Source organism: Chinchilla lanigera, unplaced genomic scaffold, assembly GCF_000276665.1.
Source record: "Chinchilla lanigera isolate Chin_1 unplaced genomic scaffold, ChiLan1.0 scaffold00056, whole genome shotgun sequence".
Lineage (NCBI taxonomy): Eukaryota > Metazoa > Chordata > Mammalia > Rodentia > Chinchillidae > Chinchilla > Chinchilla lanigera.
In genome coordinates, this window is record NW_004955457.1 from 883,694 (window position 1) to 908,541 (window position 24,848).

General features: G+C 37.6%; 1 protein-coding gene across 1 annotated transcript in view; it reads left to right on the forward strand.

Annotated features, from left to right (window-relative positions):
- Positions 1-2,247: 2,247 nt before the first annotated feature.
- Positions 2,248-24,848, forward strand: part of Abca12 (ATP-binding cassette, sub-family A (ABC1), member 12) — a 176,773-nt gene continuing 154,172 nt past the window's right edge. The window contains exons 1-3 of the mRNA XM_013520777.1: positions 2,248-2,422; positions 3,918-4,323; positions 16,808-16,901. Of these exons, the coding sequence (XP_013376231.1) occupies positions 4,255-4,323; positions 16,808-16,901 (163 nt within the window). The 5' untranslated portion in view covers positions 2,248-2,422; positions 3,918-4,254. The remainder of the gene's footprint in view (positions 2,423-3,917; positions 4,324-16,807; positions 16,902-24,848) is intronic.

Sequence of the window (24,848 nt, forward strand, 5' to 3'; positions counted from 1 at the left end):
AGGTTGCAAAGTGTTTTGATGCTCAACCAAGAATCCTGAAAGTGGAGACTTCCTCTTTCTGAATTCTTGCAGTATTTATTTCTGTACACTTAGCAGTAATTTTTTTGTATGTATACTTTAAAAAACTGTACAAGTCGGGGCTGGGGATTTAGCTCAGCGGCAAAGCGCCTGCCTGGCAAGCGTAAGGTCATGAGTTCGGTTCCCGGTACCGGAGAAAAACAACAACAAAAAAAAAAACCCAAAAAAGAAAAACTGTACAAGTCATTTACAAACTTATAGAGGACCAGGAAAACCCTTCAAGTTCTTTTGCTTCTTTCTCAGTTCTTCCCTGGGGGTACAGTCCACGAGACTGGAGACAGGATGACATACAGATTAAAAGTACAGATATAGAATTGAAACTCCATGCCTGCTATTCTCACTGTTCCACTTCTACCTAGATGAATCAGGCAAATTATGGAACCTCTAGATGTCATTTTCTTCCTGTAAAAATGAGGATAGTGACAGTTTCCACATAACAGGGCTTCTGTGGTGAGTCAATAACTGCTTAGCAAAAGTGTAGTACTCACTTGATAAGCATTAATCGAACACTTACTATGCAGTAAAACCTGAGCTAGATTTCTATTAAATGGTAACAAATTAAACATATTGAGACATTGTAGTCAAGTAATTATATTAAAATAATTATAATAAATTATTGTTATATTATTAGGTGAGTTCTTTAATAAATACTATTAAAAAATTATAGCCATATTAGTACTTGTCCGTGTTGAACTGATTCCCTCTTGTCCTGGCCCTGGAATGTGCCATGTGACGGGTTGACTGATATAAGCTACCACACCCAATGCTCCTGCGGTTCCGATATTCACACCTCTTCACAGCCTGAGTGGAGCCATCACTCTACCTGTGTTCCATAGGCGTAGTGGCCCTGGAGGGCTCTGGATAAACACATCCACAGAACAGTGACTGGGCATGCCCAAAATGAGCCTGGAAATAGGTTGGTCAAAAATAAGCTGTTTGAACTATTCTTAAAATTGTCACTTCGAAGAACTCAGAAAGTTAGAATTCTAGAATCATTGGATTCCATGACAAACTCATCACACTTTTACAGTTGGTAAAGTAAGTACACAAAGCAGCAACAATAACAACAACAGAACAACAAAAAATCATTGCCAAAGTTCAGGTAGGTGTAATGGCTTCTTGCTTAATGGAAAGATCCCCCTGTCAATCTCCAAAGAGTACCGTCAGCAACAGCAGAGAAAGGAAGTCCAGGGAGACACTATGAGAAGAGAAAATCCTTAAGCACAGCTTAGGTCTACTGACCTGTGGCCAGAAGCCCTGGAACAAGCATTGTGTGGCAAGTCACCATGGTCTTGCTGGAGAGAGTATAGAAATGTCTCAGTACAACTCTAAGACTAAAACCTGTAACAGCTTACTGGTAAGCAAGGTACTATTTTTTTTCTTATTGCAATATGTTGTTTTAATTTTGCCTATGTTTATTTGCTCCTCAGTTTAGATTTTAGCTTATGTTTTTTTCCCCCTGGTACTGGGAACTGAACTCACAACCTCACGCTTGCCAGGCAGGCGCTGTGCCACTGAGCTAAATCCCCAGCCCCCAGCTTTTAGCTTGTTAAAAAATTTTTAGCAGCTATGTATTCTGGGTACAAATGAATTTTGGTTACCAGTTGTCTTCTTTCCTTCAAGGAAAAATCCTAAAATGACTTGCTGCAGATTGGGATTTTCCTCTGTGCAATCATTACCCTTCAGCTCCTTGCACGTTCTTTCTCTTATTTACTTTTGCTTGGCCTAATAAATACTTCAGGTTTTGCTTTTAACAGAGTTTGTGATTCCTAATGTGTATAAGTAAACCTTCCAAGATTAATGTTAGGACATGACTCTTAAGAAAAGCTCTGAAAATTCTCTCTTAAAATACATTTGCAAGTTTAAAGAAGATAGCAGAAATATATACAGTCTAGATAAATGATGAGATCTAGATAGCCAGAATGGGGAAATTTTAAAAATCTGATTTCCTATGTATCCTTAATTAAATTATTTCAAATTAGGTTCCACGAAAGACTTTTCAGTCTCTAAAGAAGAATGAGCAACATTTGGACCTATGGTACTGTGTTTTCAAATATGAAGGAATATCTTATGTATATTAAATACCTAATGTATAGCATGGAAATTACTCTGAAGAAAAAAATCTCCTGGGAAGTCATGGGTTGTAATAAAATACATTATCTTCATTAGAAATTTGGAGAGAGTAGATGAAGAAGAAAGCCTGAGAGAGCCTTAACTGAAGTTAAATAAACAACAACAACAAGAAAAACACAGCTCTGTGATTACCCTGGAGAGGTAATAGAAGCTTCTGGGAGAAGCCATGTGGCCCATTTAGAGCTGACCTCTCAGCTGCACCAGCCACGTGGTGAGTCAGTCCTTTTTGACCTGAAGTAACCTGACTAAGTCTAGTGACTCTATGCCTGCAATGTCCCTCGACATGTAGATTCCCATCCCCGGTCCCACCTTGTCCTCACAACTCTGGTAATGTTTATTTGTGAACCGAATCATTAGTGAGTCTTAGATTGTGACAGCAGTAGAAGAAGGCAGGGAGTCAGGAGCTGCAGTCATCCTTAAAGATCAGATTGTGAAAGCAAGACAAACCGCAGTTACTAAGTCCCAGGTGTGTTGATGGAAAGCATTATTTCAGGGACCCTCCTTTGTCCAAAGAATACTTGTCCTTAACCTCATCCAGAAAGAAACTAAACAGTCACCTTCTAGATAGTCAGGACTGACTGCCTGATGGGGACCGGATTTGGAGAGATTTGTCATAGCAGGGATGGAGTCAAGGCTGAGGAAGTGGGCATGTACCATCATGGCTTCAGTCAGCCCGAGGCTGGTTGCCATCAGCCTTGCATAGTTGGCATGGAGACCAGGCAGCTGAACCAGTAGTAACTCTGGATTTGGGAGGAGAGCTCAAACAGTGCTTTAACTGATTTTGCAAGTGGATCAGTCAGGGGAAGGTGTGAGGATCAAACTGAAACGTCACCAAAGCATTCTTGGCTCAAACAATCTACTCAGATATATTCAGTAGTGATTGTTAAGTACGAGTTGTATGTTATGTATTATGATGCACAGTAGTCATACAGAAATGAGACAAAACAATGAGACGGACAATAAAAAACAATAAAGAAAAATGTAAGTTATTTGAGAGCAACAAGGAATTGTGCTGGATTGAAAAGCACAATATGAGGACATCTAAAAGGGCTTCGTGAAGATGTCAAGTTGGAGATAATTCTGAGAGGTAGAAGATGGGAGAGGGTGAAGGGTATCTTGGTGGAGGAGACGGCAAAAATATCCTGGGCTAGCCTGTCCCCTTTATCCATAGCTATCAGCATGAGGGAATCCAATGTATGTCATTTTGTGTTCTGCGTTATATTTAGACAACTAAATTTCAATAGAATCTAGGACCTAGCCAACATAGTTACCCTACCCCCATCAAAGCATTAGCTTTAGGTTAATGGCTGATACTTTTGTGACCATGGTGTGTCCTCTGCCAGGTAAGTATGATGACTCATACTTTCATAGTATGCCTATTATAGGCTGAGGTTTAAAGTTTCTCAGTTGAACTTTGGCCTATTGACTTAAAACTTCTTGACCCTTAGAAAAGAGTCACTAGGCCCTGAGTCTGTGCCTGCAGCCTGTGAAATGTTCTCTGTGCCCTGCCTCTGCTAGAGCAGGCACTATGAAGGAGTCACAAAAGAAGGCGGGAGAATGTAGGACAAGTCCTACTGGCCTGGCAAGGGTCCCACCTAATTCCTCATGACGTGTCTAGTGCAGGTGACAGGTTCCCTAAGGTGTGGATAGGCAGTTAATTTCATGGAGAGTAGGAGGTGCGTGTTCATCTTTTTTTTTTTTTACAGTGGCACATTATCTGAATGATACTCATTCTCCTTACTCCTGGACTTCATGCAGCAGGGAGATGTTATTGTAAAATAAGCACAAGCCACCAGAAGACACTGGCCTGAGTCCTCTTCTTGGAGGAAAAGTTGGTTGAGAAGTGCTTCTTGGACAAGGATTATCTGGAAGGAAAGACCCAGCAGGAAGAGAACTGTGGGTTTTTTGGCCTGGCCTCAAAGAAAGCTATGCCGTGAAAAGGCTCCTGGCCCACTGACACACAGCAATTTGGACCGGGCGCTGATTCTTCTCTGGAGAAGTGGAGGAGAAAAGAAGGATTTTCTCATTCCGGTTGCTTGAAGGATGGCTTCCCAGTTTCATCAGCTTCGGGTCCTGGTGTGGAAAAACTGGCTCGGTGTCAAGAGGCAGCCGGTGAGTTGAAGAAGGGATGGGAGTGCAGGGCTTGGGATACTTCTCCGGGCAGTCCTAAGACAGGATGTTAATGCGAAGGGAAAAGAAATGAATTTAAAGGTTTTCCTTAAAGCAGGAAGTAAGATATTTAGAATTCATTCTTCTGCCTGTCTTTTAGCTAATGGGGCGAGTATTAACATGCCCCCAAAGCAGCCTTTTGATTTCAGTAAATTAAAAGAGTAAATCAGGACATGCCCCGGGCAAAGAAAAGGATGTTCCTTGTTACAGGCTGAATTGGAGCTGGTGTTGAATTCTGCGATCATTCCAAAATGTTTTCAGAATTTTTCTTAATGAAATATTTAGTTTAAAATGGGATGAATGACAGCAAAGTACCACTTGAAGTCATTTGAAATGGGAGGAAATGTACTGAAAAACCAAGTTTGGTTGAAAAGTTAAGATATAGAACAGGAATAATGTGAAGTGTTAGTATAAAAAGTCTTCTAAGAGCTGGGGAGGGTGGCCCATGCCCGTAATCCCAGCACTTGAGAGGCAAGCTAAGAGGAATGCCAGCAGTCCCAGGCCCCTCTGGGCCACACTGTAAATTCTAGGCTATCCTGAAGTACACAGTGTTACTCTGTCTCAAGAAACCAAACCAAAATGAAATGTTTCTAAGGAATTGTATCCAAAAAAATCATTTACTAGAAATGCCAAATGAGAAAGGCAGGGAGAGAGGGAGAAGTAATAAATATATATGTATATGGTATTTTAAGAATATTGATACACTTTACTGTCATAGTCTTTCTTCTTTTTGCTTACTGCAGCATCTTTTTTTGCACCTTTACATTAATATTTGCTTTGAAAGTTACAAAGGCAGCTATTAGATCCTCACCAGATAGACTTCAGAGAGATCCAGGAAAAAACTGGATTGAACTGTCATATATTCAGAAGAATGTTTGAAAACCAGGGAAGTCAAAAAGGCATTCATACTTCTTGTAGAGGTAATTCCCAGCCTCCATTGAGTAATATAAATATGCAGGTAATACATGTCACAGAAACCAATATTTCACCTGTGCACCTCATCTCACTGGGCCGGCTTGCTGCTCTTGAATCCTTCCATAGTGCTCTGATGTATGCTTACTTAACCTTGTGCATCTGACACTTTGTGAGTTTAGAAGTTGCCTGTCAGATGGGTGTGTCAGACATAAAATTATAAAATCATTAATATTTTGGTTTGCTTTAGCTGTGGAAAAGGCACAAAAGAAAATTTCCCCATAGTTATCACATGATTGGCTCTAGGTGGCATTTAGCAGGGAAAGAGTCCTGTTCATGTGGGCATAGTCAGAGCATCAGGCTGGCACTGCTGCTAGTGTTCTCCCAGGACTGTTGTAGCACAGGACAAGTTCTCCAAGCACTGGTTCTTCAAGTGCATCAGCTCTGGAATATCAAACCTAGACTTACATGTGCTCACATATTTCAATGTGCTTTAGAAATGGTAAAACATTTGGCATATAAGTTCTTGAAGCGTGTGTGTGGGGGGGGATGTGTGTGTCATACTTTATTCAGATAAGTGGTGAAAGGAAATCTAGGAGAGGGCTATGAGAGATGGGAAGAAATTTACATATAATAGCGGAGAAAATTCAATAGTTAACATAAAGATCATAGAGTAACTGAAAATCAGTATATTGTTGTTGTTGATAAATTTGCTGCTGAGATTTTATGCTTTCCTTATAACTTTTTAAAAGATCTCCAAAAGCTTCAGGTAAGTAAGCATACATTGATACTTCAAGACTTTTCTCCATTTTAGTCAGTTTCTGTTGGATATGTCAATATATTTGGAGGAGATGCAAGTCAGAAAATGTTAAATGTGTTTTTACCATGATTCCGTAATCATTTCCCGTTAGAGTATAAACATATATTACATGATATAATATTACTCCCACATAGTCAAAATCCCTAAAATGCCTCTCATTATACTTTTCTTGGGCAAGGAGCTACCTGAGCTGACAGGTCACTTGGGGACGTAAAATAACTCACATCTTAAATGTACCATGAAAAAATGAGGCCCGAAATAAATTCTGATTCTAGGAAGTAGGGTGAGAAGAAAAATCAGAATTTGGAGACCTAGAGAGGCCCTAGCTGAATCCATTAAGACCAATCAGAGGAGCCAAAGAGACCTGCAGAAGACGGTGGCAACAGAAGAAAGGATAATTGTAAGTGCAGAATGAGAGGGCTGAGATGGATACTTTTTCATTATAGTTTCACCTGGGGTTAGCTCTGCCCCTCAGTAATGGAAAGGAGTCTTGAGGACAAGGTAGAAGGATGTGTGTGCGTTACACTAAAATTAGGGAAGAAGGAGGAAACAGGAGGTTGGAAGTTAGGGTTAAGGAGCTCAAAGGAGATAAAATTTTAAAAGTGAAGATAGAAAATAGAGACCAATCAGAAGGCCAGGAATCTGAAAAGAAAGTGTATATAAATTTGAAGAGAGGACACAACTTTTGTGTAGGAATTAGACTTTGTCAGCCTTCAAGCGGTCATTTAAAATACAAGTGTTTTTGTTTCTATATTTAGAATCATTCTGAAAGTAGTGCTTTAAAAGCAGACTTTTCAATCCAGGAAAATAGAAATTAGATTGTGTGACACTGGAAATGCATTGTCCTTACTGCGTGTTAAAGGAAAATGCCAGCATCACCACATGACAATGTCCCTTAAGTTTTGCAGGAGATTCCTTCACAAAGCAAGGTGGACAATCTGTGAAGGAAGAATTATGAATCTACTCGTGAAGAACAAATGGCACACAAGGAAAAAAAGACATAATAAAAATATTATGTAGATTGAGGATTCCTGAAAAAATATACTTTAAAATTATATGCTAGAGACAAAAGTGAGAAAAGAATTACAAACAGTTATGTAGTCTGAGAAATGGAATGAGAATAGGATAAGCAAAATGCCGATTTTCCTTAGAACCGGTTATGAAGTACATGTATCCCTCTCTCTTTTAAATAAAATCAAAGACCAGAGTGCTGGAATATTTGGGACTATCTAACTGACTTAATTTTAGAGCCCCAGAGAGCTCCAGGGTCTTATCCAAGGTCACCCACTGAATTTCAAGATCAAAGTTATATTTCTGCAATCATGAATCTCTTATTTGCATTACCTACTTCTCTGTTGCTTCTGAGTTGCCCTTTCCTAGTATTCTCTGACCCCTGCTCAGACTTCAGACTACCAAAGAAGAAATCATATCTGCTAAGCAGGCCTTAGATATTGGTATTTAAAAATATTTGTAGTGATATAAAATCTCAATTTATGGAAAAAGTTGAATACCAAACAAGAATTTGGAAAATGCATTAAACACCAACAGAAATGTTAGGTAATAGATAAAAATTTACTAGATGCAGTTGCTATCCTGCTGGGCTTATAATTTAAATCTACAGATAATAGAGAAGTGAAGGTACTTTCCTGAGGAGATGCTTAGCAATAGAAAGGCTGGCCTAGTGGGATGCTAGGTAATGACAGAAACAGCCCTAAAACAGTGAGGACCTCCTGGCTGAACAACTAGATAATGCAGGGTAAGAGCTGATCTTCCCTTAAGGTGGGTTCTAAATAGGCACACCAAATCTTTTCCCTATTGAATATCATTTTACTATTTATTAAAGTTAAAACAGTAGCAGATAAGAATATACGAAGAGCACCGCAAAGCATGATGTTGTACATTTTACAGATACATGATTTTGTCAATTGAACTCAATAAAAAGAAGATGTGAAGAAGAAAGAAATCAGAATCAGACATATAAAGCACTAGATGGACCATTCATGGACAAGTTCTTCCTTTATAAAGGAATACAAAATTACAAAGCTAGATTAGTTATTCCTATGGTTTAGATGGAGAATGTCCACCAAAGCCTCCTATGTTGAAGGGTTGGCCCTCAGATGGCAGCGCTACTGGGTATGGTGAAACTTTGGAAGTGAGGCCCAGTTGGGAGAAGCAGGTGATGGGGCACAAGCTCTGGAAGGGTACATTGTGATCTGACCCCTTCCCCTCTCTGAGTCCTAGCTGCCATGAGGCGATCCGCTTCACCACATGCTTATGGAGGGAATTTGGAAGATGAAAATTAATGTCAGTTGCCTTTTAAAAATAGCTGCTTAGCTAGTAAAGCACGTTTTTATTCAGTTGGTGAAAGAGCCAGCTATCATGGCCCATCCTAAAATTATGGATCAAAACTGACTCTTCCTCCCAAGTCTTGGCCTTGTTCACCTAGCTTCCTTTCACAGTGCCTAGAGAAAGAGTGAAAACATAATTTAACATCGTCTACTTATTAGAATACTGCTTAGATTAGAAAACTTTAGGGTTAAACTCTAAGTCCAAATTTAATTCCAAATCAGATAAAAATAAAGTAGGTGCTGTACAATTTACACTGTGTGATCAAATATTCCAGTGTCTTTCACCTTCTCTGGATCTGGACCATTTATTCTCCTAATTCCTTTCAATGGCTAAAATATTTTAGTTTTACCTATTGGTTATAGTATCTAATACATAACAGACATATACATCTTCAAAAATTCAGACAATCAATAAAAATGAATGAAGTGAAGATTCAGAAATGGGAGTGATAAATAAATTAGCTTATGTCCAGTAAAAATTTTTGTATACTGTTTCTGTAGACATTATAGAAAAGTATTGTTCCCAGATACATCATAGAAAAGTTACCAATCTCCAAAAGACATTTTAATCTTTAAGTATGGAATTCAGAAAATTTTCTTGATCCTAGTTTTTGGATGAGCCATTCACATAGATAACAGTGTTGAGTAGCAGAAAGCCCAATGGATTGAAACTCTATACCATATTATTCCCTTGTTTTGGGAGTAGAGCTATAGTTTATTCCACATCTAAATCACCAACCTTTATTTCAGAATGTGAACCTTAGACTCCTCTTGCTACTAGAAAGTAACAGACATTCTTGTTATATAGGACAGTGCAAAAAATAAAGGAATAGAAAAAGAAGCAAGAGACATTATACTTCATGTTATGGAAGATTAGGCAATTTTTATATTCAGATTTGCAATAAAAAGTTATGATTTAGGTCATAGGAAGGCCTTTAAATGACTTTCAATGCTCTCTAACATTAAAATAATTTTAAAAACTATTTTATTAGTCTCAAGGCTGAACTAATAAAAGTGTAGCATTCAGATCAAAGAGGGCCAGCGACAATTGGTTATGTAGTGATTAATCCACATAGGTTAATGATTCTCTGTGCTGGAGTGGAAGCCAGAGTATCTGGGTTCAAGCACCAGCTCTACTGCTTAGTGGTTCTGGAAAGAAATGTTATGTAGTCTTTTCAAGATTCTATTTTCCCATCTGCAAGAGGAAATAAGCTTATTGTCTTTAATGAGATAATGCATGGTAGGCGCTTAAGGTTACATTGCACAGTTTAAGCATTCAATATATATTAACTTCGATCAAATTCTGACAATAACTATAAAAGTAGCATTCAACAACAAGAACTCATTCTAGGGAAGGTATTTTGAAACAAGCTTTAATAGAGTTGGTGAAGATATCCAGGAGCAAAGGAGACTGCTCAATATTTTAAAATATTTGCAGAATTCTCATGGAGGCAAAATTAAGATGAATGCGAGCCACAGGAAGAAAGGTTTTTACTTTAACATGAGCACAAATGTCAGACCAAATGAGCTGCCCTAGCCTCATGGAATCATGAACTTCCCCCATGAGAAGCATCCAAGTAGAGGTCAGATAATCATGTAGCGGAGATGTTTCCCTTAACTCTTGATGCCTCAATGACTCTGAACTTGCTTCTGTTCCTGAAACAGTCTTCCCTTGCCTCCTTCTTATCCTGTATTTCATCTTCTTGAAAGACTCCTATTTTTTTATCCTTCATCCAACATGTTGTCTTTTCTTCTGCCTGCTCCACTTTCATGTCTCAGGGTCTAGACTCATGTTTCCTGGGGTTTATTTATCTTCCTTTCACCACACTTCTTACACCTTAGTATTATCCATTACATTCAGTATAATCCTTAAAAATGTTTCCTTTTCTCAGAAGACTGAAAACTTTAATTGCCCTCTCCTCAGTACCTGGTGCCTAGTAGGTGTGCAATTATTATTAATTTATTAAATATAACACATGTAAATGATTATTGATCGGCTGCTGAACTCTAAGTTTTCTTAAGACTCTCTAAGGCTATGATTCCACAAAGGGTGATAAAGACATAATTTCAGACATTTTAGTTTTGTTTTCAGAGGTAGGCCAACAATCCTTGTTGAAATTTAGAAATTGTTTTTGTATTCAATATCACTTATTTTTTACACCATCAACTTCAAATCACTCCAGTCCAAGTGGTACGAACTTAAATATCTACAGGGCCATGATAGTTAATGTGACCCAAGCATAAGGAAGTAGGCAGTGGTGGCATCTTGATATGATAACACATTCTCTATTTTAAGGCATCAAAATCCCTTTAAAAATCACAAAGGCAACAAAATTTGTGAGTGATAAACAGGACACCTCTGTAAGTCTAATTCAGCTTAATGTTACTACTGTACAGCCCCTGCTCTAGAAGATCAAGATATAGTAATTAAATTAATGGCATGTCCAAATGATGTTTTGAAGTAGTTTCTTCATTTTTGAAAATATACAGTAAATCTTCTTAATTTGAAAGCTACGTGTACCTTATTTTCTTCTTTGCCTTTTTGTGTTCCTTTTTTGCGGGGAGGTGGGGCTACCAGGAATTGAACTCAGGACCTTGTGCTTGCCAGGCAGGTGTGATTCCACTGAGCTATATTCCAGGTCTTTCTTTGCCTTTTTGTGAAAGGATAAGAGAATAATAACAATGTTAGACACACACAGAATCAGATAGACTAACCGGAATTAGAACAAAAGCTGCGACAAGATAATGGAGCAGGAATGACCTAAATTGACATCCTATGCTTTGCGCCATTTTTCAGAAAATTAGGTATGAGAGATTTTCAAAGTTTGAAGCAAACAGTTCTTTGTACATGCACAGGCAAACGCTATGAGCTAACTGAATTCAGTGAATAAGTACTACAGATCAGCTGTCCGTGAAAATCAATCAAATTATATTTGATTGATTTGATGAATTGCTTAAGTTTAAACTTGTAACTTTGAGTGGCTGACTCACAGACGGTAAGATCACTGAAATGTGCCCTGATGTCATCATTAATTCCCCCAAATTTAATACTTGCATGGAGCAGTAGAGTTCCTGGATATGAGACTCACTTATTCTTCTCTCTTTTCCTGGTGCATCATCTTGTGCTCTATTTTTTAAAGATTAGTGTGGATTTACAAAAATATATGTAGGGATCTTTTAAATAATCTCTAATTTTTATTTTGAAATAATAATTTCAAATTTAATGAAACAGTATGAATAATATTTCTTTCCAGGGCCGTTTGAGACTGGTGCCCCATTACTTGGGTACTTCAGTGTGCATTTTGTACAAACATAACCCGTTAGCATCATCAACTCCCTAGATTCAATTCAACTCCACTGTGTGTCAGAACTGTCGTAGATATGTACTGTATCTCATTTTCACATAGGCATCTCCTTCCATCTGGAGCAGTCTCTTAGCTTCTCCTTGACTTTCAAGACCAAGATACTCTGGAACTTTCCCAACCAGTTGTTTTGTAGAGAATCTGTTATTTTCCCATCTTAAATGTCAGGTTATTCATCTTTGACAAGAATTTCACAGAATAGACACTGTCCTCTGCCCATTACATTCCACCAGTGGTCCATGATGTCCATTTATCCTGCTTTATGGGGAAATGCTTGGAGACTATGTCCATATCCTTCTCTTCACTAAGCCTTTAATCCATTTCTCTGCTTTCTTATGTATTTATTTATAGCTGCATAGACTTATGGATTCCTAGTTTAGTCCATCATATACTACTATAGTGTATTTGAATATTTGAATTTGGTCAATAGTCAAATTTGATGCTGGATTTGTCCATAGGCTGGTGTTTGTTTTTGTGGATGTGTTCTCATCATTCTTTGGCAGTCTGAGAGCAGCATATCTGTTGCCCTTACACCTACCTACCCATTACCTGTATCCCATCTAGCTAGTTATCTATCTTTATCTTTTACAGATATTGTCTAGGTGTGTCCTGACTTAGAAATAGTAACTCCCCAATAGCAGTGCTCAGATGTAGTCCCAAGATGTCCACTAAAATAAGCTAGTAATAACCAGCTGTGGGGCTACATGCCTGCAATCTCATAATTCTGAGAAACTGAGGCAAGAGGTTTGCAAATTCAAGACCAGCATGGGCAGCTAGCAACTGTATGAAAATGAGTATTTTCACGGCTGGGACAAAGTACAAAATGAGGCCTAAAGAACTTGTGTAATCAGAAAGGTAATAAGTCACACATACATTTATATTGTATTTTATGTCTCTTTACATTTTGGAACTGTATAGTTAATGTCCGTATTTTTAATTGCAACCCAACACTGCAGCATTCATCCTAGTTTCTTTCTTTTCCATGTTTCTAAGTCCCCTCCTGGGGAATTTTTTTGGCCAGCTTCCCCGTACAAAACTAATCACTGCTGCTACTTCTGCCTTCTCTTCCCACTCTGACACCTTCACCCCACTTGGGCTCTGAGACCCCACATCTGCCTGTCTCACTGTTCAGGTCCTCTTTGCTCTGTTGGGGAAGTGTTTCCCCCACCAGGTACTGTTTCCCCCAGTTCTAGAGAAGAATCTCACCGCACAAGATCTCACTTAAAGACGTTTTCACTCAATTTTTCGGGAAAGGAGAAAGAGAAAGATCATAATGGACATCTCAGTAGAGAATAAACCCTGGAGCAATCAGAGAACTCAAAAGCTCACTAAAGGACTTGTCAGTTATTCAGTGTGTGTGTGTTCTTAGACGTTGTCAACAATGCAAGCGGTAAAATGCAAATAAGGTATACAGGTAGTGACATAATGAAAATATTAGGAAAATACTAAACCTTTAAAAACTACTTTACACCCAGTGTTTAAGTAGCTTTCTAGTCTATATGTGTAAAAATCAATACATTTGCCCCTTCTTCAAACAAACAAAAAAGTTATGGGTCATTGGTTTAGTATTTGGGTCCTTGGCATTGTATTTCCTTCTAGGTTGCTTATGATAATATTTAGAATAGTATTGAGAGCAATCCTGCTGTATAAGCATGCAAATTTTATTTATTTATTGCTTTTGTGATTAATTTGTCAATCAGTGCACCCCCAAGATGATAGTGTAGAAAGCTTTATATTTATTATTCCTCAGAAATGAAGCATACAGAGATATTCTCAAATCTCTTTGACCCAGGGAGAGCTTGTTTTCACAGTATTATCTATGGACTGGCTGTGGATTTTGCCTTTAACAAAGTATAAATATCTTAAACTTCTTTGATATAGGCTGCATTTTTTTTCTCTAGGTTTAGAACATGTCTAAAATTACTTTCAGAATTTGCCAAAATATCCCTTATAAAAAAATCATCAAATTCTATCAACCAAGCATAACTTAAAGATATCTGATAGCATATGTCCCCTATTTGAATGAGGGTGTTTATTTGTGTTGGTATGTTGATCTTGGTCTCAGAATTCTCATGAAGTTGCCATAGAAAATGAATAGGCTTTTCTCAGAGCAGCTGTGGAGCACCAAGCCTGTTCAGAGGAGCACTTTCTTTAAAGAATACCCATGGCCTCAAATACCAAACCGATAAATTTCCAAATGTTAATTTTCTAACCTTATTTCTTTAGAGTTTACATTTCAAATGAGCCATATAAAATATGGTTGGTACCTTGCATCAAGGATATTTGAAAAACAGACTTTACTTTTCACTATCAGAGATTAGGCTAGAGCAATAGCACAGCTTGTATTTCTGTGGTGCTCCTATTGTTCCAGCACTCTGTTGGCCATATTTTCTTCTTTGTGTCTAACAGCAACACAATAATTATAAAAAATCCTACCCAGTTTATGTTGAGATTCAGGTCTTTGACCTCTGTTCTGCTTTCCAATTGAATACGTAACTTTGGGCAAGTTGAGCGAGCCTTCCTTGCCCAGAGAATAGAACCAGTGTGTTTTATTTTTATTAGATCAAGGAGTCCTTAGTATCTTTGATACCATAATGTCTTTGGCAGCATGATGAAGTATATGGCCCCTGTAAGAATAATGTTTTTAAACTTACAATAAAATGAAATGAAATAAAGTAAAATATATTATAAATAAGACTAGTTACATTGCCACTCAGCTGTCAAAATATTAAAGGAGAAAATTATGTGCATTATGACAGAATGCATTTATTTTAGGATTAACTGCAGTGCTATTAATATTGTAACATTAAAGCAAGGTCTAGTGGTGAACTCATGGTTACAATAATTTTAACATAGTGATGTAAATAGTACTTTGGGGTATCTATAACAATCTTCATGTGATTCGAAAATATCTATGATTTCCATTGGTGACAAAGTTACAAATACTTGTAATAACACTGTGTGCTTCCCTGCCTACATTCATCATTAGTGGAAATTTCAATTATACACTAGAGAAAATAAAAATATAAGTTTTAAATTCAAGTTGACAAGTACCCTAAAATCTATTAAATGATCTCACAGAAACTTTCAAACAAAAATATTCCAGGACTTTATAAATAGTCTTGCTAATAAGGTGGGATAGAATAGAACTAACTCCATTCTGACCAAGGTGGATAATCCATGGGCCAGCAGTATCACCTACCTTGGTAGAAATTCAGAATCTCAGGCCCCACCTCAAATCCAAAGACACTAAATCTACATGGCTTATTGTACATGTTAATGTCTGAGAAGTGTGATTTTAGGTTAAGCAATTTGGCCTCTCTGGCTGCATTAAACCAATGAGTAAATCAAACACCTTAGAATTCCTTAGACATGCGGTGAAATTCTAATTTTTTAGAACTTGCTTTTACACTCAAAGTCTAACAAGTAGGTGATAAGTTTACTATTTAGGAAAATAGCGCTCTTTGACATGCAATGGAGATTGTAGTAGAAAATTTAGATTAGGAGATAAGGAAGGATCAATCATTGATTAGCTTTTGATTGCTTCAATGCACTGAAGAGCCCTGGGTGGAAAGTTTGAGATTTTTCAGGAGAAATTGGCTCTGAAAAGTATAGGAGGAAAGATAAGTCTGACCGCATAACCAGGCTGAAACATGGTTCCAACTTTAACTTTTTAAAATACAGGCAAGCTTGCTGGGTGTGGTGGCACACACTTGTAATCCCAGCACTGGGGAGGCTGAGTGGGAGGATTGTTGCAAGTTTGAGACCAGCCTGGGCTACCTGAATTGCATAGTGAGACCCTGTCTTAAAAAAGACAAAAAAAAAAATAGGCAAGTTTTTTAATGTATGGTTTGGTTTCGGCAGTATAACTGTTTGCATATCACAGTTATGTTCTTGTGATGTGTGTTTTTCACTGCTCTGGCACCAGTTTTAAAATACTAAGCAGTTAGCGACTTTTGAGCAGAATCATCTCTTTATAGGGAGGAAAACGCAGCTCCTAATGTGCCGTACAGTGAAATTCTCTGATAGAAATTTTAATGCAGTATTTTGTTTTTGGCTAACTATTCTGTATCAGGTAATAAAAACTCAGAGTCCTTACCATAGAAGAGCTGCCTGCTTACTTTGGGAATCAGGCAAAAAACATTGTCGACTGTAATGGTATGTTCAATTCTATGATAGAAGCAGATACAAGATACTTACAGTGGTTTGGACTGGGGAGAGGGCTGTTGGAAAGATTGCAAAGAGCTTCGAGTTTACTCATTCACTCCTTGACTCAATTATTCATTGTGTTCATTCATTCAGCCACTGATTCATTCAACAATATTTACTGATCCATTACCCAAACTCATACACTAGTCTTCATGGCTGAGCATGGCACTGGAAGTGGTAATAGAGGTTTCAAGTTGAACCTATGCTGGGTTTTATATGTCCCATGCAAAATGTTCAGTTTTGTTCAACAGGTAACTGTGAAATTGCAAAAGATTTTTAAGTAAGAAAGTTGCCAATAAGATTTGTATTTTAAGATAACCGTTCTTGAGACAGCCATGAGAATCGACTAGAGGGGGAAATTCAGAAGAGCATTTCCAGGTTCTAAGCCTGGAAAAACCATTCTTGTGAAGTCTTTTGCATTTTAAAAATTCTCTCATTCCTTTCTTAATAAAGTTTGTAGACAAATACTTGCATATGGGTATTATAGCCTGGCAAACTTCTTGAACTAAGTGTTCTTTTTGTTTTTTGCTTCAGCAATATAACTAACATTTTAAAGAAATTTTTTATTTTAAAGAGAATAAAAATAATAAAAAACATCAGAAACAATACAGAATTTCAAAAAACAAGATAATATGAATTCAACAATGGTTATTATATTGTGTATTGTTGTCCTTAAAGTAGTTGTTCAGATTATCACATATAAGCATTCGAAACTGGTAAAAAAATTAAGCATTAACTGTCCTTTCACTAACATTTTTGTCGTTGTTATTTTGCAGTTTTGGACACTTGTCTTGATCTTATGGCCAGTCATTATTTTCATAATTTTGGCTATTACCCGAACAAAATTTCCTCCAACAGCAAAACCAACATGTAAGTAGATCATATTTATTTGTTTCTCTAACTTTTGGGTTAATAACAATATTTATTTTGGTACTGCTTCAATGTTTCATGCTAAAATTCACCTTTTGGAACAGTGTTTCCACTTGTAAGTATTTCTGTGCACAGTTTGTGTGCTTTTTCTCCCAGTTTTTCAAACCAAAATGTTGACTCTATAATATTTACCAAGAGAAATAAAAAAGCATGCAGAAATCGGAATATATTTTTAAAACTTTCACAAAATTTTGATTCATTTATTATTAAACCATGAATCTTACCATGGTATGCACAGCATAAACTGGCAGCAATCTCAGCCTAGATTACTCTTTGCTTGTGTAATTGAAACCATAGACTTGTATTTGATCAGTTGAACAAGGGTAATCTAGAGGACTAGAAAAATCTCTTTGCTCTTTTAAGGCTGATAGTTGAATGGTAGAAATGTGTCAACATGTTTTGTCTACCAGAAGATTGTTTTCTAAATAGAGCTATTTTAGTTTCATTTTGTCATTGCCAAATTATAAAACAGGCAGAATTCTCAATTTAGTTCATTATTTTCCTTCGGGCACAGAACAGAATTGCAGAAAGAATTCAGAGAAATACTCAGAAGTGATAGGATGAGGGTTTTAGGTCCAGTGACTAGACCAATGATGTCTTGGGTTTTGTTTTTTCTGTTTGGAACCAGTTTTTTTAGTCAAAGAGTAAAAGTTGAGTTACATATTTCAAGTTTCCCAAAGCAGCCATCACCAACAAACTTATTATAAATCAAATTTTTATAAATCAGATTGTATTTCAAGTAAATTATAGTAATTGACTATATAAAATAATCCAATGCTGAATTATTTTATAAAGAGAGTAACAAGTTAGTGACTTTTTAAAACTACTTGGTCCTGTGAAACAAGAACATGTAAATCATGCACATTAGTATAATTCAAAAGAAAATATCAACTCATTTGGTGTAAAGCATGTAAACTCTTGGTGCTACAATAAGTAATTCCTATATTTGAATAACACCTTTCTAAAGGATTTCTGCACATCATTCTGCACAGTTGTTGGAGAGATTTGATTAAATTGTGATGAAAACTCCAAAATTTTATTATATTCATAATGAGTATATGCTACCCTTTTAGAACAAATTGATTTCATTGTGTGCTGTTGGAATTTATGAATTCATCTATATCTCAAGTATATAAGATATAAGAAATAATGCATGAACTTTGGAAATAATACATTCAACGTATAAGTAGGGCAAATACTCTTTGAAATATCCTGGTTTAAGATGCTGATCATCAATTTGCTAACAATACTGATAGGACTTTATTAGCTCCTTTCAACAACTCATCTTTACCAATTTATTGTTTTTAAGCAGTTTTCAGTTGCATCAAATGCCTCTTGTGAAATCTCTAAGACAGAAATACAATGTCTGGGGATGGTTCTCTTAAACTAATTGGTGCCACCTGATAGCATGTAGAAACCCACAGAGAAAATTATGGACTGCTCTTACAATTCTAATAAATTAGGAAGAAAAAAAACCTGGAGAAACAGTGCAACAAGTCCTCCTGGACCTAATCTAGAGGGCTTTCAATAAAAAGACAATATTTGAAGGAGATGAAGAGCTTTTTTTTTAACTATGGACCTATTATCATACTGGAATAATAATTAGCTGCAGAGTGATTGTAGGTAGAAAGAAGAAAATTACGGGATATTTCAAACACTGAAAGTGTGTTTGTCAGTCTTTTGGACTGCGTAAGCCTCAAACCGGAAGCTAGCTTATTGGTTTGTTATCAGAACTGAAGGCGGCTCTCTTGCTTTTCCCGTGAGTATCCTGGAACAGAGGAAGATTGCAGTTTGCCAAAATTTGATCATGTGCAGTAGAGGAGAAAGGTATTGAAGACCACCTTTCCTTTTTCTTTGTCCACAATATTTGTAACCATATCTTACTCTCTTATACACTAGTTGTTCCTCAGCCTGGAACTTTTATTTTAATAAATAAGAGCCAGAATATTATGCCCAACTTCAATTCATCTTATAATCAATAGAGTATAAAATGTACATTGAACTGTAATTATATAAAATTGTTGTTCTGTAGAGCAATTCAAAGAATCCTTAGAAGCAGTTCTTCTCTCTTATGTTAGAGAAGGAATAACTTCCACATGATTGTTTAGATGTTTTTACTGGCTTAAAAATTATTCTTGTGTTTCTTTGGTTCTCATATCTAGCTACAATATTGAAAGATTAAAACTGGATCATAAATGATAGTACATATTTTTGACCTCATATGGCATGCCAGACACTTAATTCAGTGGTGACTATATTGTTCATTTCATTGTGGAGAAAACTGATGTACAGAGAAACTAAGAAATTTGACTAAGATGGCAAAATGAAGAAGTGGTGCTGTCAAGATGTGAACCCAGGGCCAGGGTTATAGCTCAAAGCACAAGCACCTGCCTGGCAGACGCGAGGGTCTGAGTTTGAGTCCCAGCACAAAAAAAAAAAAAAAAAAGATGTGAACCCAGGCTGGCTTCAGAATCTAACTTTAAATTCTTGGACTAACATTTCTTGCATGCAATTTTTATTGCTAATTTTTCATGTTGTAGCACTTAGATTTAGTAAAAGAGAACTAAGCATTAGACATTTGTCTCTACCGTGAAATGAAAATATTTGGAAAGCAGATGCATTCTAGTGTAGGTCTCAGAGTTATCCTCAACATCAGTATCAATGTAAAGTGCTTTCTCTATGTAACTAATTCTGTGTATCACTCTAGCGTAGTATCATGGAAATTGGGTCCTGTTTCAGAGTTAAAATCCTCTCTAGACTACAGGGCTAGTTGGGCAATAGAAAAATGAAGATGACACTTTAGACTACACCCCTAGTTGAAACTTGGCCATGCTGAGAATAAGAGTTGTAATTCCATTGGTACATTCTGCTCCCAGAGTAGCGAGGCTGGTCTGAAGGACTTGAGAAATCATTCAGAAAAATATAATTAGTGACTCAAAAGACTCTCCCTATAGTGTCTTTTTTTTTTTTTTTATAGAAATGATACTGTTTATTGAAAATGTTGTTATAGGCAATTAGTTGCTATTTTTAAAAATTTTATTTTATATGTTTTTTTCTTCCAGTCAGATTTTATTGGTACATTTTAGGTTTTTGACTGGTAGGCATCTGGAAAACTAGATTTTTGGTAGATGAGAAAGCAACTGCAGAGGACGCAATCCAACACAATTCTTACGTTTGGTATCATCTGCCTTCATTCACTCCCTTGTGTGTTGCAACAAACAGCTTAGGTAACTAGTCTCTGCAGACTGTAAGTCCCCGGTAAATAGAACCTCCCCAGGCTGGCAAGCAGGCCCTGATGCCTCTCGTTCACACAGGGTGGAAATGGGCCGAGGCGCCAAGTCAGAAGTCATTCCAAACTTGCAATCTCTGCACGCAGCGACTTGCTGAAAGGCAAATTTCAAAACCCGAACACCATGCTTAGGAGCAAAGACAAACAAAGCAACATGAACCCCCACTGAAACTCATTTAGACTGAGCCTACCTGAAATGGGCAGCTTGTTTGTCTCCTTTTCATATACACATATCCACATACATACATACATACATGCATACCTACATATGTAAGATAGTCCAGGCAAGCAGTTCTTAAGTATTGCAGGAATTTTTCAAAAACAGTAAAATTCTGCCGTAATGACGTAAGCAGATGCCAAAGAATGCAGTCCTGTCAAACAAGGAGTTACGTTTTATCGTGACGTGAGTGGAAAACAATGTTTTTCAACTGCTTAAAAATATCACTAAAGCATAATGGAAGTTACACTGTGCAAATATGATCATACACTGATGACTCTCCATATACCTCAAGGCTGTTAATTTTTCATATCTGTGATCCCTCAGAGGATAGAAATTGAACCCACCATGCATTTGAAAATAGTGCCTGGTAGGTGGAAGAAGCCAACTGAATTATATCAGATTTCTGGTATCCGGGGTTATTTTGAATGCCATTCACTCAGGTATGACACAACCATTTTTGTAAATGCAAAATCACCTGACTTCCTAGCATGGTTTTTGATGCCAAAGCATAGTTTTTGTCTTCAGAGATGCATAAAGATGATAATAAATGTGGACAAGTGTTGTGTGTCAAACATTATGCCAAGTACTTTGCATATATTATCTTAGTTAATAGCACATAATTTTTGGAAGTATTTTAATGATGAGAAAACTGAGGCACAGAAATGTTAAGTAATTGACCGATGTTCACATGTTTACTATGCCCCAAAGCCTGGATTTTAACCAGTTTAATTTTTCCTGCAGATAAGTAGTTTCATCTGGGTCTTGGGTGTTAAGAGTGGCGATCCTATAGCCTGGGTAGCGTCTCCTTTTTCTTCTTCATGCCGTCTGTTAATGTGATTAGACATTTAAGTAGGTTGGAAAGTGAGCTCTATAGGCTTTTCTACTTATCAGCAGGTTTAGGGAAAGGCCTGAGGGGGAAGATGGAAGTTATTGATTGATTGGTGGTTTGTGGGATCCATGCAAGTTGTTCTACATTATGATGCCTGAATTGCTGAGAGGAAGCTATTGCATAGTGTGGTGTTGAAAGAGTCTCTGGAGCCTCTCACAGGGAGGGCTGTGAATGTCAGAGGAGTGAAGCTTTCCTGCTGGCTTTTCCTGTGCAGTGTGTCTGGGGAAGGAAAGACAGGTGCATGTGTGAGGATTCCAGGGAGTACCCGCTCCCCAGCACACCCATGGTTTAATACTAATAGCTGAAGGACTTACAGTGAAAAATTTTGTTTACTATCTTGATTGGGTCAAATTTATAGACTGAACCTGGTAGAAAAAGTGAACTCGGTTGTTTTTTTCTACTTGTCAGCAGGTTTTCTACTTGTCAGCAGATTTCATTGGCCTAGGAAAATACATGAAAAGAACATTGAAATTACTGATCACCCAGTAGCTTGTGGCATCCACATAGGTTGTTATATTGATGACAAAAGCTTTTGGGCTGGGAAGATCAGGGTGTACCATCATAATCTTCTGCTGGAAATTGCCCCATCTGATTTCTCCATTCTCATGAGTTCCAGAAATACCAGTCAGTCTCTCAAGTTAGAAACATCTGAGTCATCTTTGACTTCTCCCTTTGCTTCACCTGCATGACCACCAAGTCAGAATCCACCTTATGAAATGTGTCGCCCTTTGGTTCAAGATTCTATTATCTCAGGCTTGGAATGCTTTAATAGTTCTGTGAGTGAGTGAGTGAGTGTATGTGTGTGTGTGTGTGTGTGCGTGTGCCCTACCTCTAATTCTTCTCACATTTTTCATCATCAAATAATTCCCCTAAAATATTCTTTGGGTCTACCGAGCTTCACTTCCTCTTTTTCTGACTTTGAAGCCCTTCATAATCAGGATTCTTGCAACTTTTATTCTTTCTCTTCTTCAGTGGATGCTTGTGCTTAAAGAGCAGGTGTCTGAATGTGCTTCTCATCCAGTGCTCAGTCCCACCTCGGTGCACACGCTCATGTCTCCTCTTATTGATTGATTGGTGGTTTGTGGGATCCATGCAAGTTGTTGCATGGATCTGTGTCTTTAGCGCTTAAACTCACGTGTAAGGCCCTACCTGCTTTGCGTGTTCACTCACACTCCAATCACTTCTCTCTCTCTCGGCCTATAGCTGTATTTGCAAGGTTAATTGTTCCTTCTTGACCCACTCATTAGTACCTTGACAACAAAAATCGTAACATCAAATAGTACTCAAGTCACACACAGCATGATTGTGGACATAGGGAACAAAGCAGGAGTCTAAAAGGAGGTCAAAATTTGATATAGGTTAGAAGATTGATATAGGAAATTGGATTACAAAATTCACCCAAAGATGGATAGTTAAAAAAAACTCCATGTGAATATTAGATGGGTAAAGGGCAAACAGATTTTTATGGTTTGATTTTTACTTCTCAGAGATGTGTGTGAACTTGATTATGCTATTAAAAATGTCACAATCCCCCTGTTGAGAGAGGAAAATGATTATAGAACCCCATTACTCCTTCCCCACTAGATCACCTGGGAGTTCCCAACCCAAATACTTGAGGATTCTGAATGCATAGGAGAAATTTTTTTGTAGGAGATTTTACAATCTGCTTTTTGCTTAAGATGTTTCAGAAACTGATAGAACACTTTTTTAATTCCACAGTCAAGGTCTTGTCCTTAAATCAGCTCTTAAAGACTTTTCTGGAAACTTACTGACTCTCTACATGGCGACAGAAAGTCTCATTCCAGGAAATACATGCAAACTGAGATGGGGATTAGATTGGGATTATTTCCTCTGGCACTTTGCACCAAGTTGTCCAAGACCAGCTGGAGGAAGGTGCATGTGCTTTGTCTTTGATAGGGACGGTTATAGGTCCTGCTGGCACTTGTCCACCTCCCCCAGCTCCTGTCTCGGCTCTCACGCAGAGCAGATGGACACATCCTGAAGCCAGACAATGAGATGCGGGATTTCTCAACCAATGCCTTTTTGACTCAGGGCATAAAGTTGCATCAGAGAACCTGAAATCTCTCTGAAGTACAATAAAACTAAGTTTATCCAACAGAAAAATAAAGAATAGCTTTCGTTTGCACAGTGTGAGGGTTCTTTTATTTTCTACCCATTCTGTATCATTTCCTTTTGGAGGGATCTGCCTGACAAGCTTCCCAGAGGTGAGTGCAACACTGAAATTGGCTGGGGGAGGCACATACCTTGCTTTTCTTGCCTTTTTCTCTTTCCCTCCTTTCATAATGAGCAGGGGGTTTCCGGCTACTCTCAGATAGGGAATATCAATGCCAAATGTATATGATGATTAAAGATGAATAACTGATTATTTAAAACTGTCTTACTAATACCATAATATTGCAGAAGTTGCCAATATCAGATGCTGTTCCCAAGATCCCTTTGATATTGAGAGTCAGACTTTAAAAGACCATTTCAGCTGATTCCCCATTGCTTACCCTAGAGCACAGAGCCCAGATGCAGGTGAGCTGCTGGCTACATGCGTGGTTGAGCATGTGTTCCCAAGTGACTGTTTCATTAAAACTTTCTTCTAAGCATCACCCGGGGAAGCTGGCCTACCCAACCTTAGTCATTTTAGGCTGCTCTCACTATTCAGGTCTTCTCATTCTTTTTGATTAGGTCACATTGTGTCCTTTGTCTTTGATAAATGAACCAGTGTATTTTTAGAATGAAGTAGCCCTCGTGGAAGAAAATGCCACAGCACACAATATTCTCCAGCTTTCAGGTCAGTTAGGATTTCACTGTGGGTTAAAGGAAGAATGCTGTATAATATTTTCATATTTATCAGGTTTTGGTATATATTTATAAATTTATACTCACATACAAGGTTATTATCATTGCTAGAGAATATAGAATAGACAGCACTGACTCCAGGCCAGACTACCCAGGATACAAGCTGTGGACAAGTCTGTTGGATCTCCGAGCCTCGATTTTCCTATCTGAGTATTGGAGCTAATTACAACATCTCCCTTATTGAGTTGTAAGAGTTAAATGAGTAAATAGTTCTGAAATACCTAGAAAACTGCTTGGCACATAGTAACAGCCACCTTGATGTGAATACAATATGTGTATATTATATTGTTTACATTATATTACATATTATAAGGTATAGCTTAATTTACTGCATACCATTAATATAGTTTAATTTCTTGCTGTGGTTTAACTGATGAGGAAACTGATGTTCAGAAAATTTAGAAGACTTGACTGAAGCTTCCCAGCACATTCTCCTGCCATCACTGCATATTTAAAGGACACCTGTCAGGTCTCCTAAGTCTGGCTGAAGGAAGCCAGAAGTCCTTGAGGCAGTCGAGTTCAGAGGAGAGCGTCATCATTTCTGATGTGATAATGTATTGTGCAAAGCCCACAGTGGAGGGAGTTCAGAAGCAAAGATAGAAGACACTATGGACTCAGCCT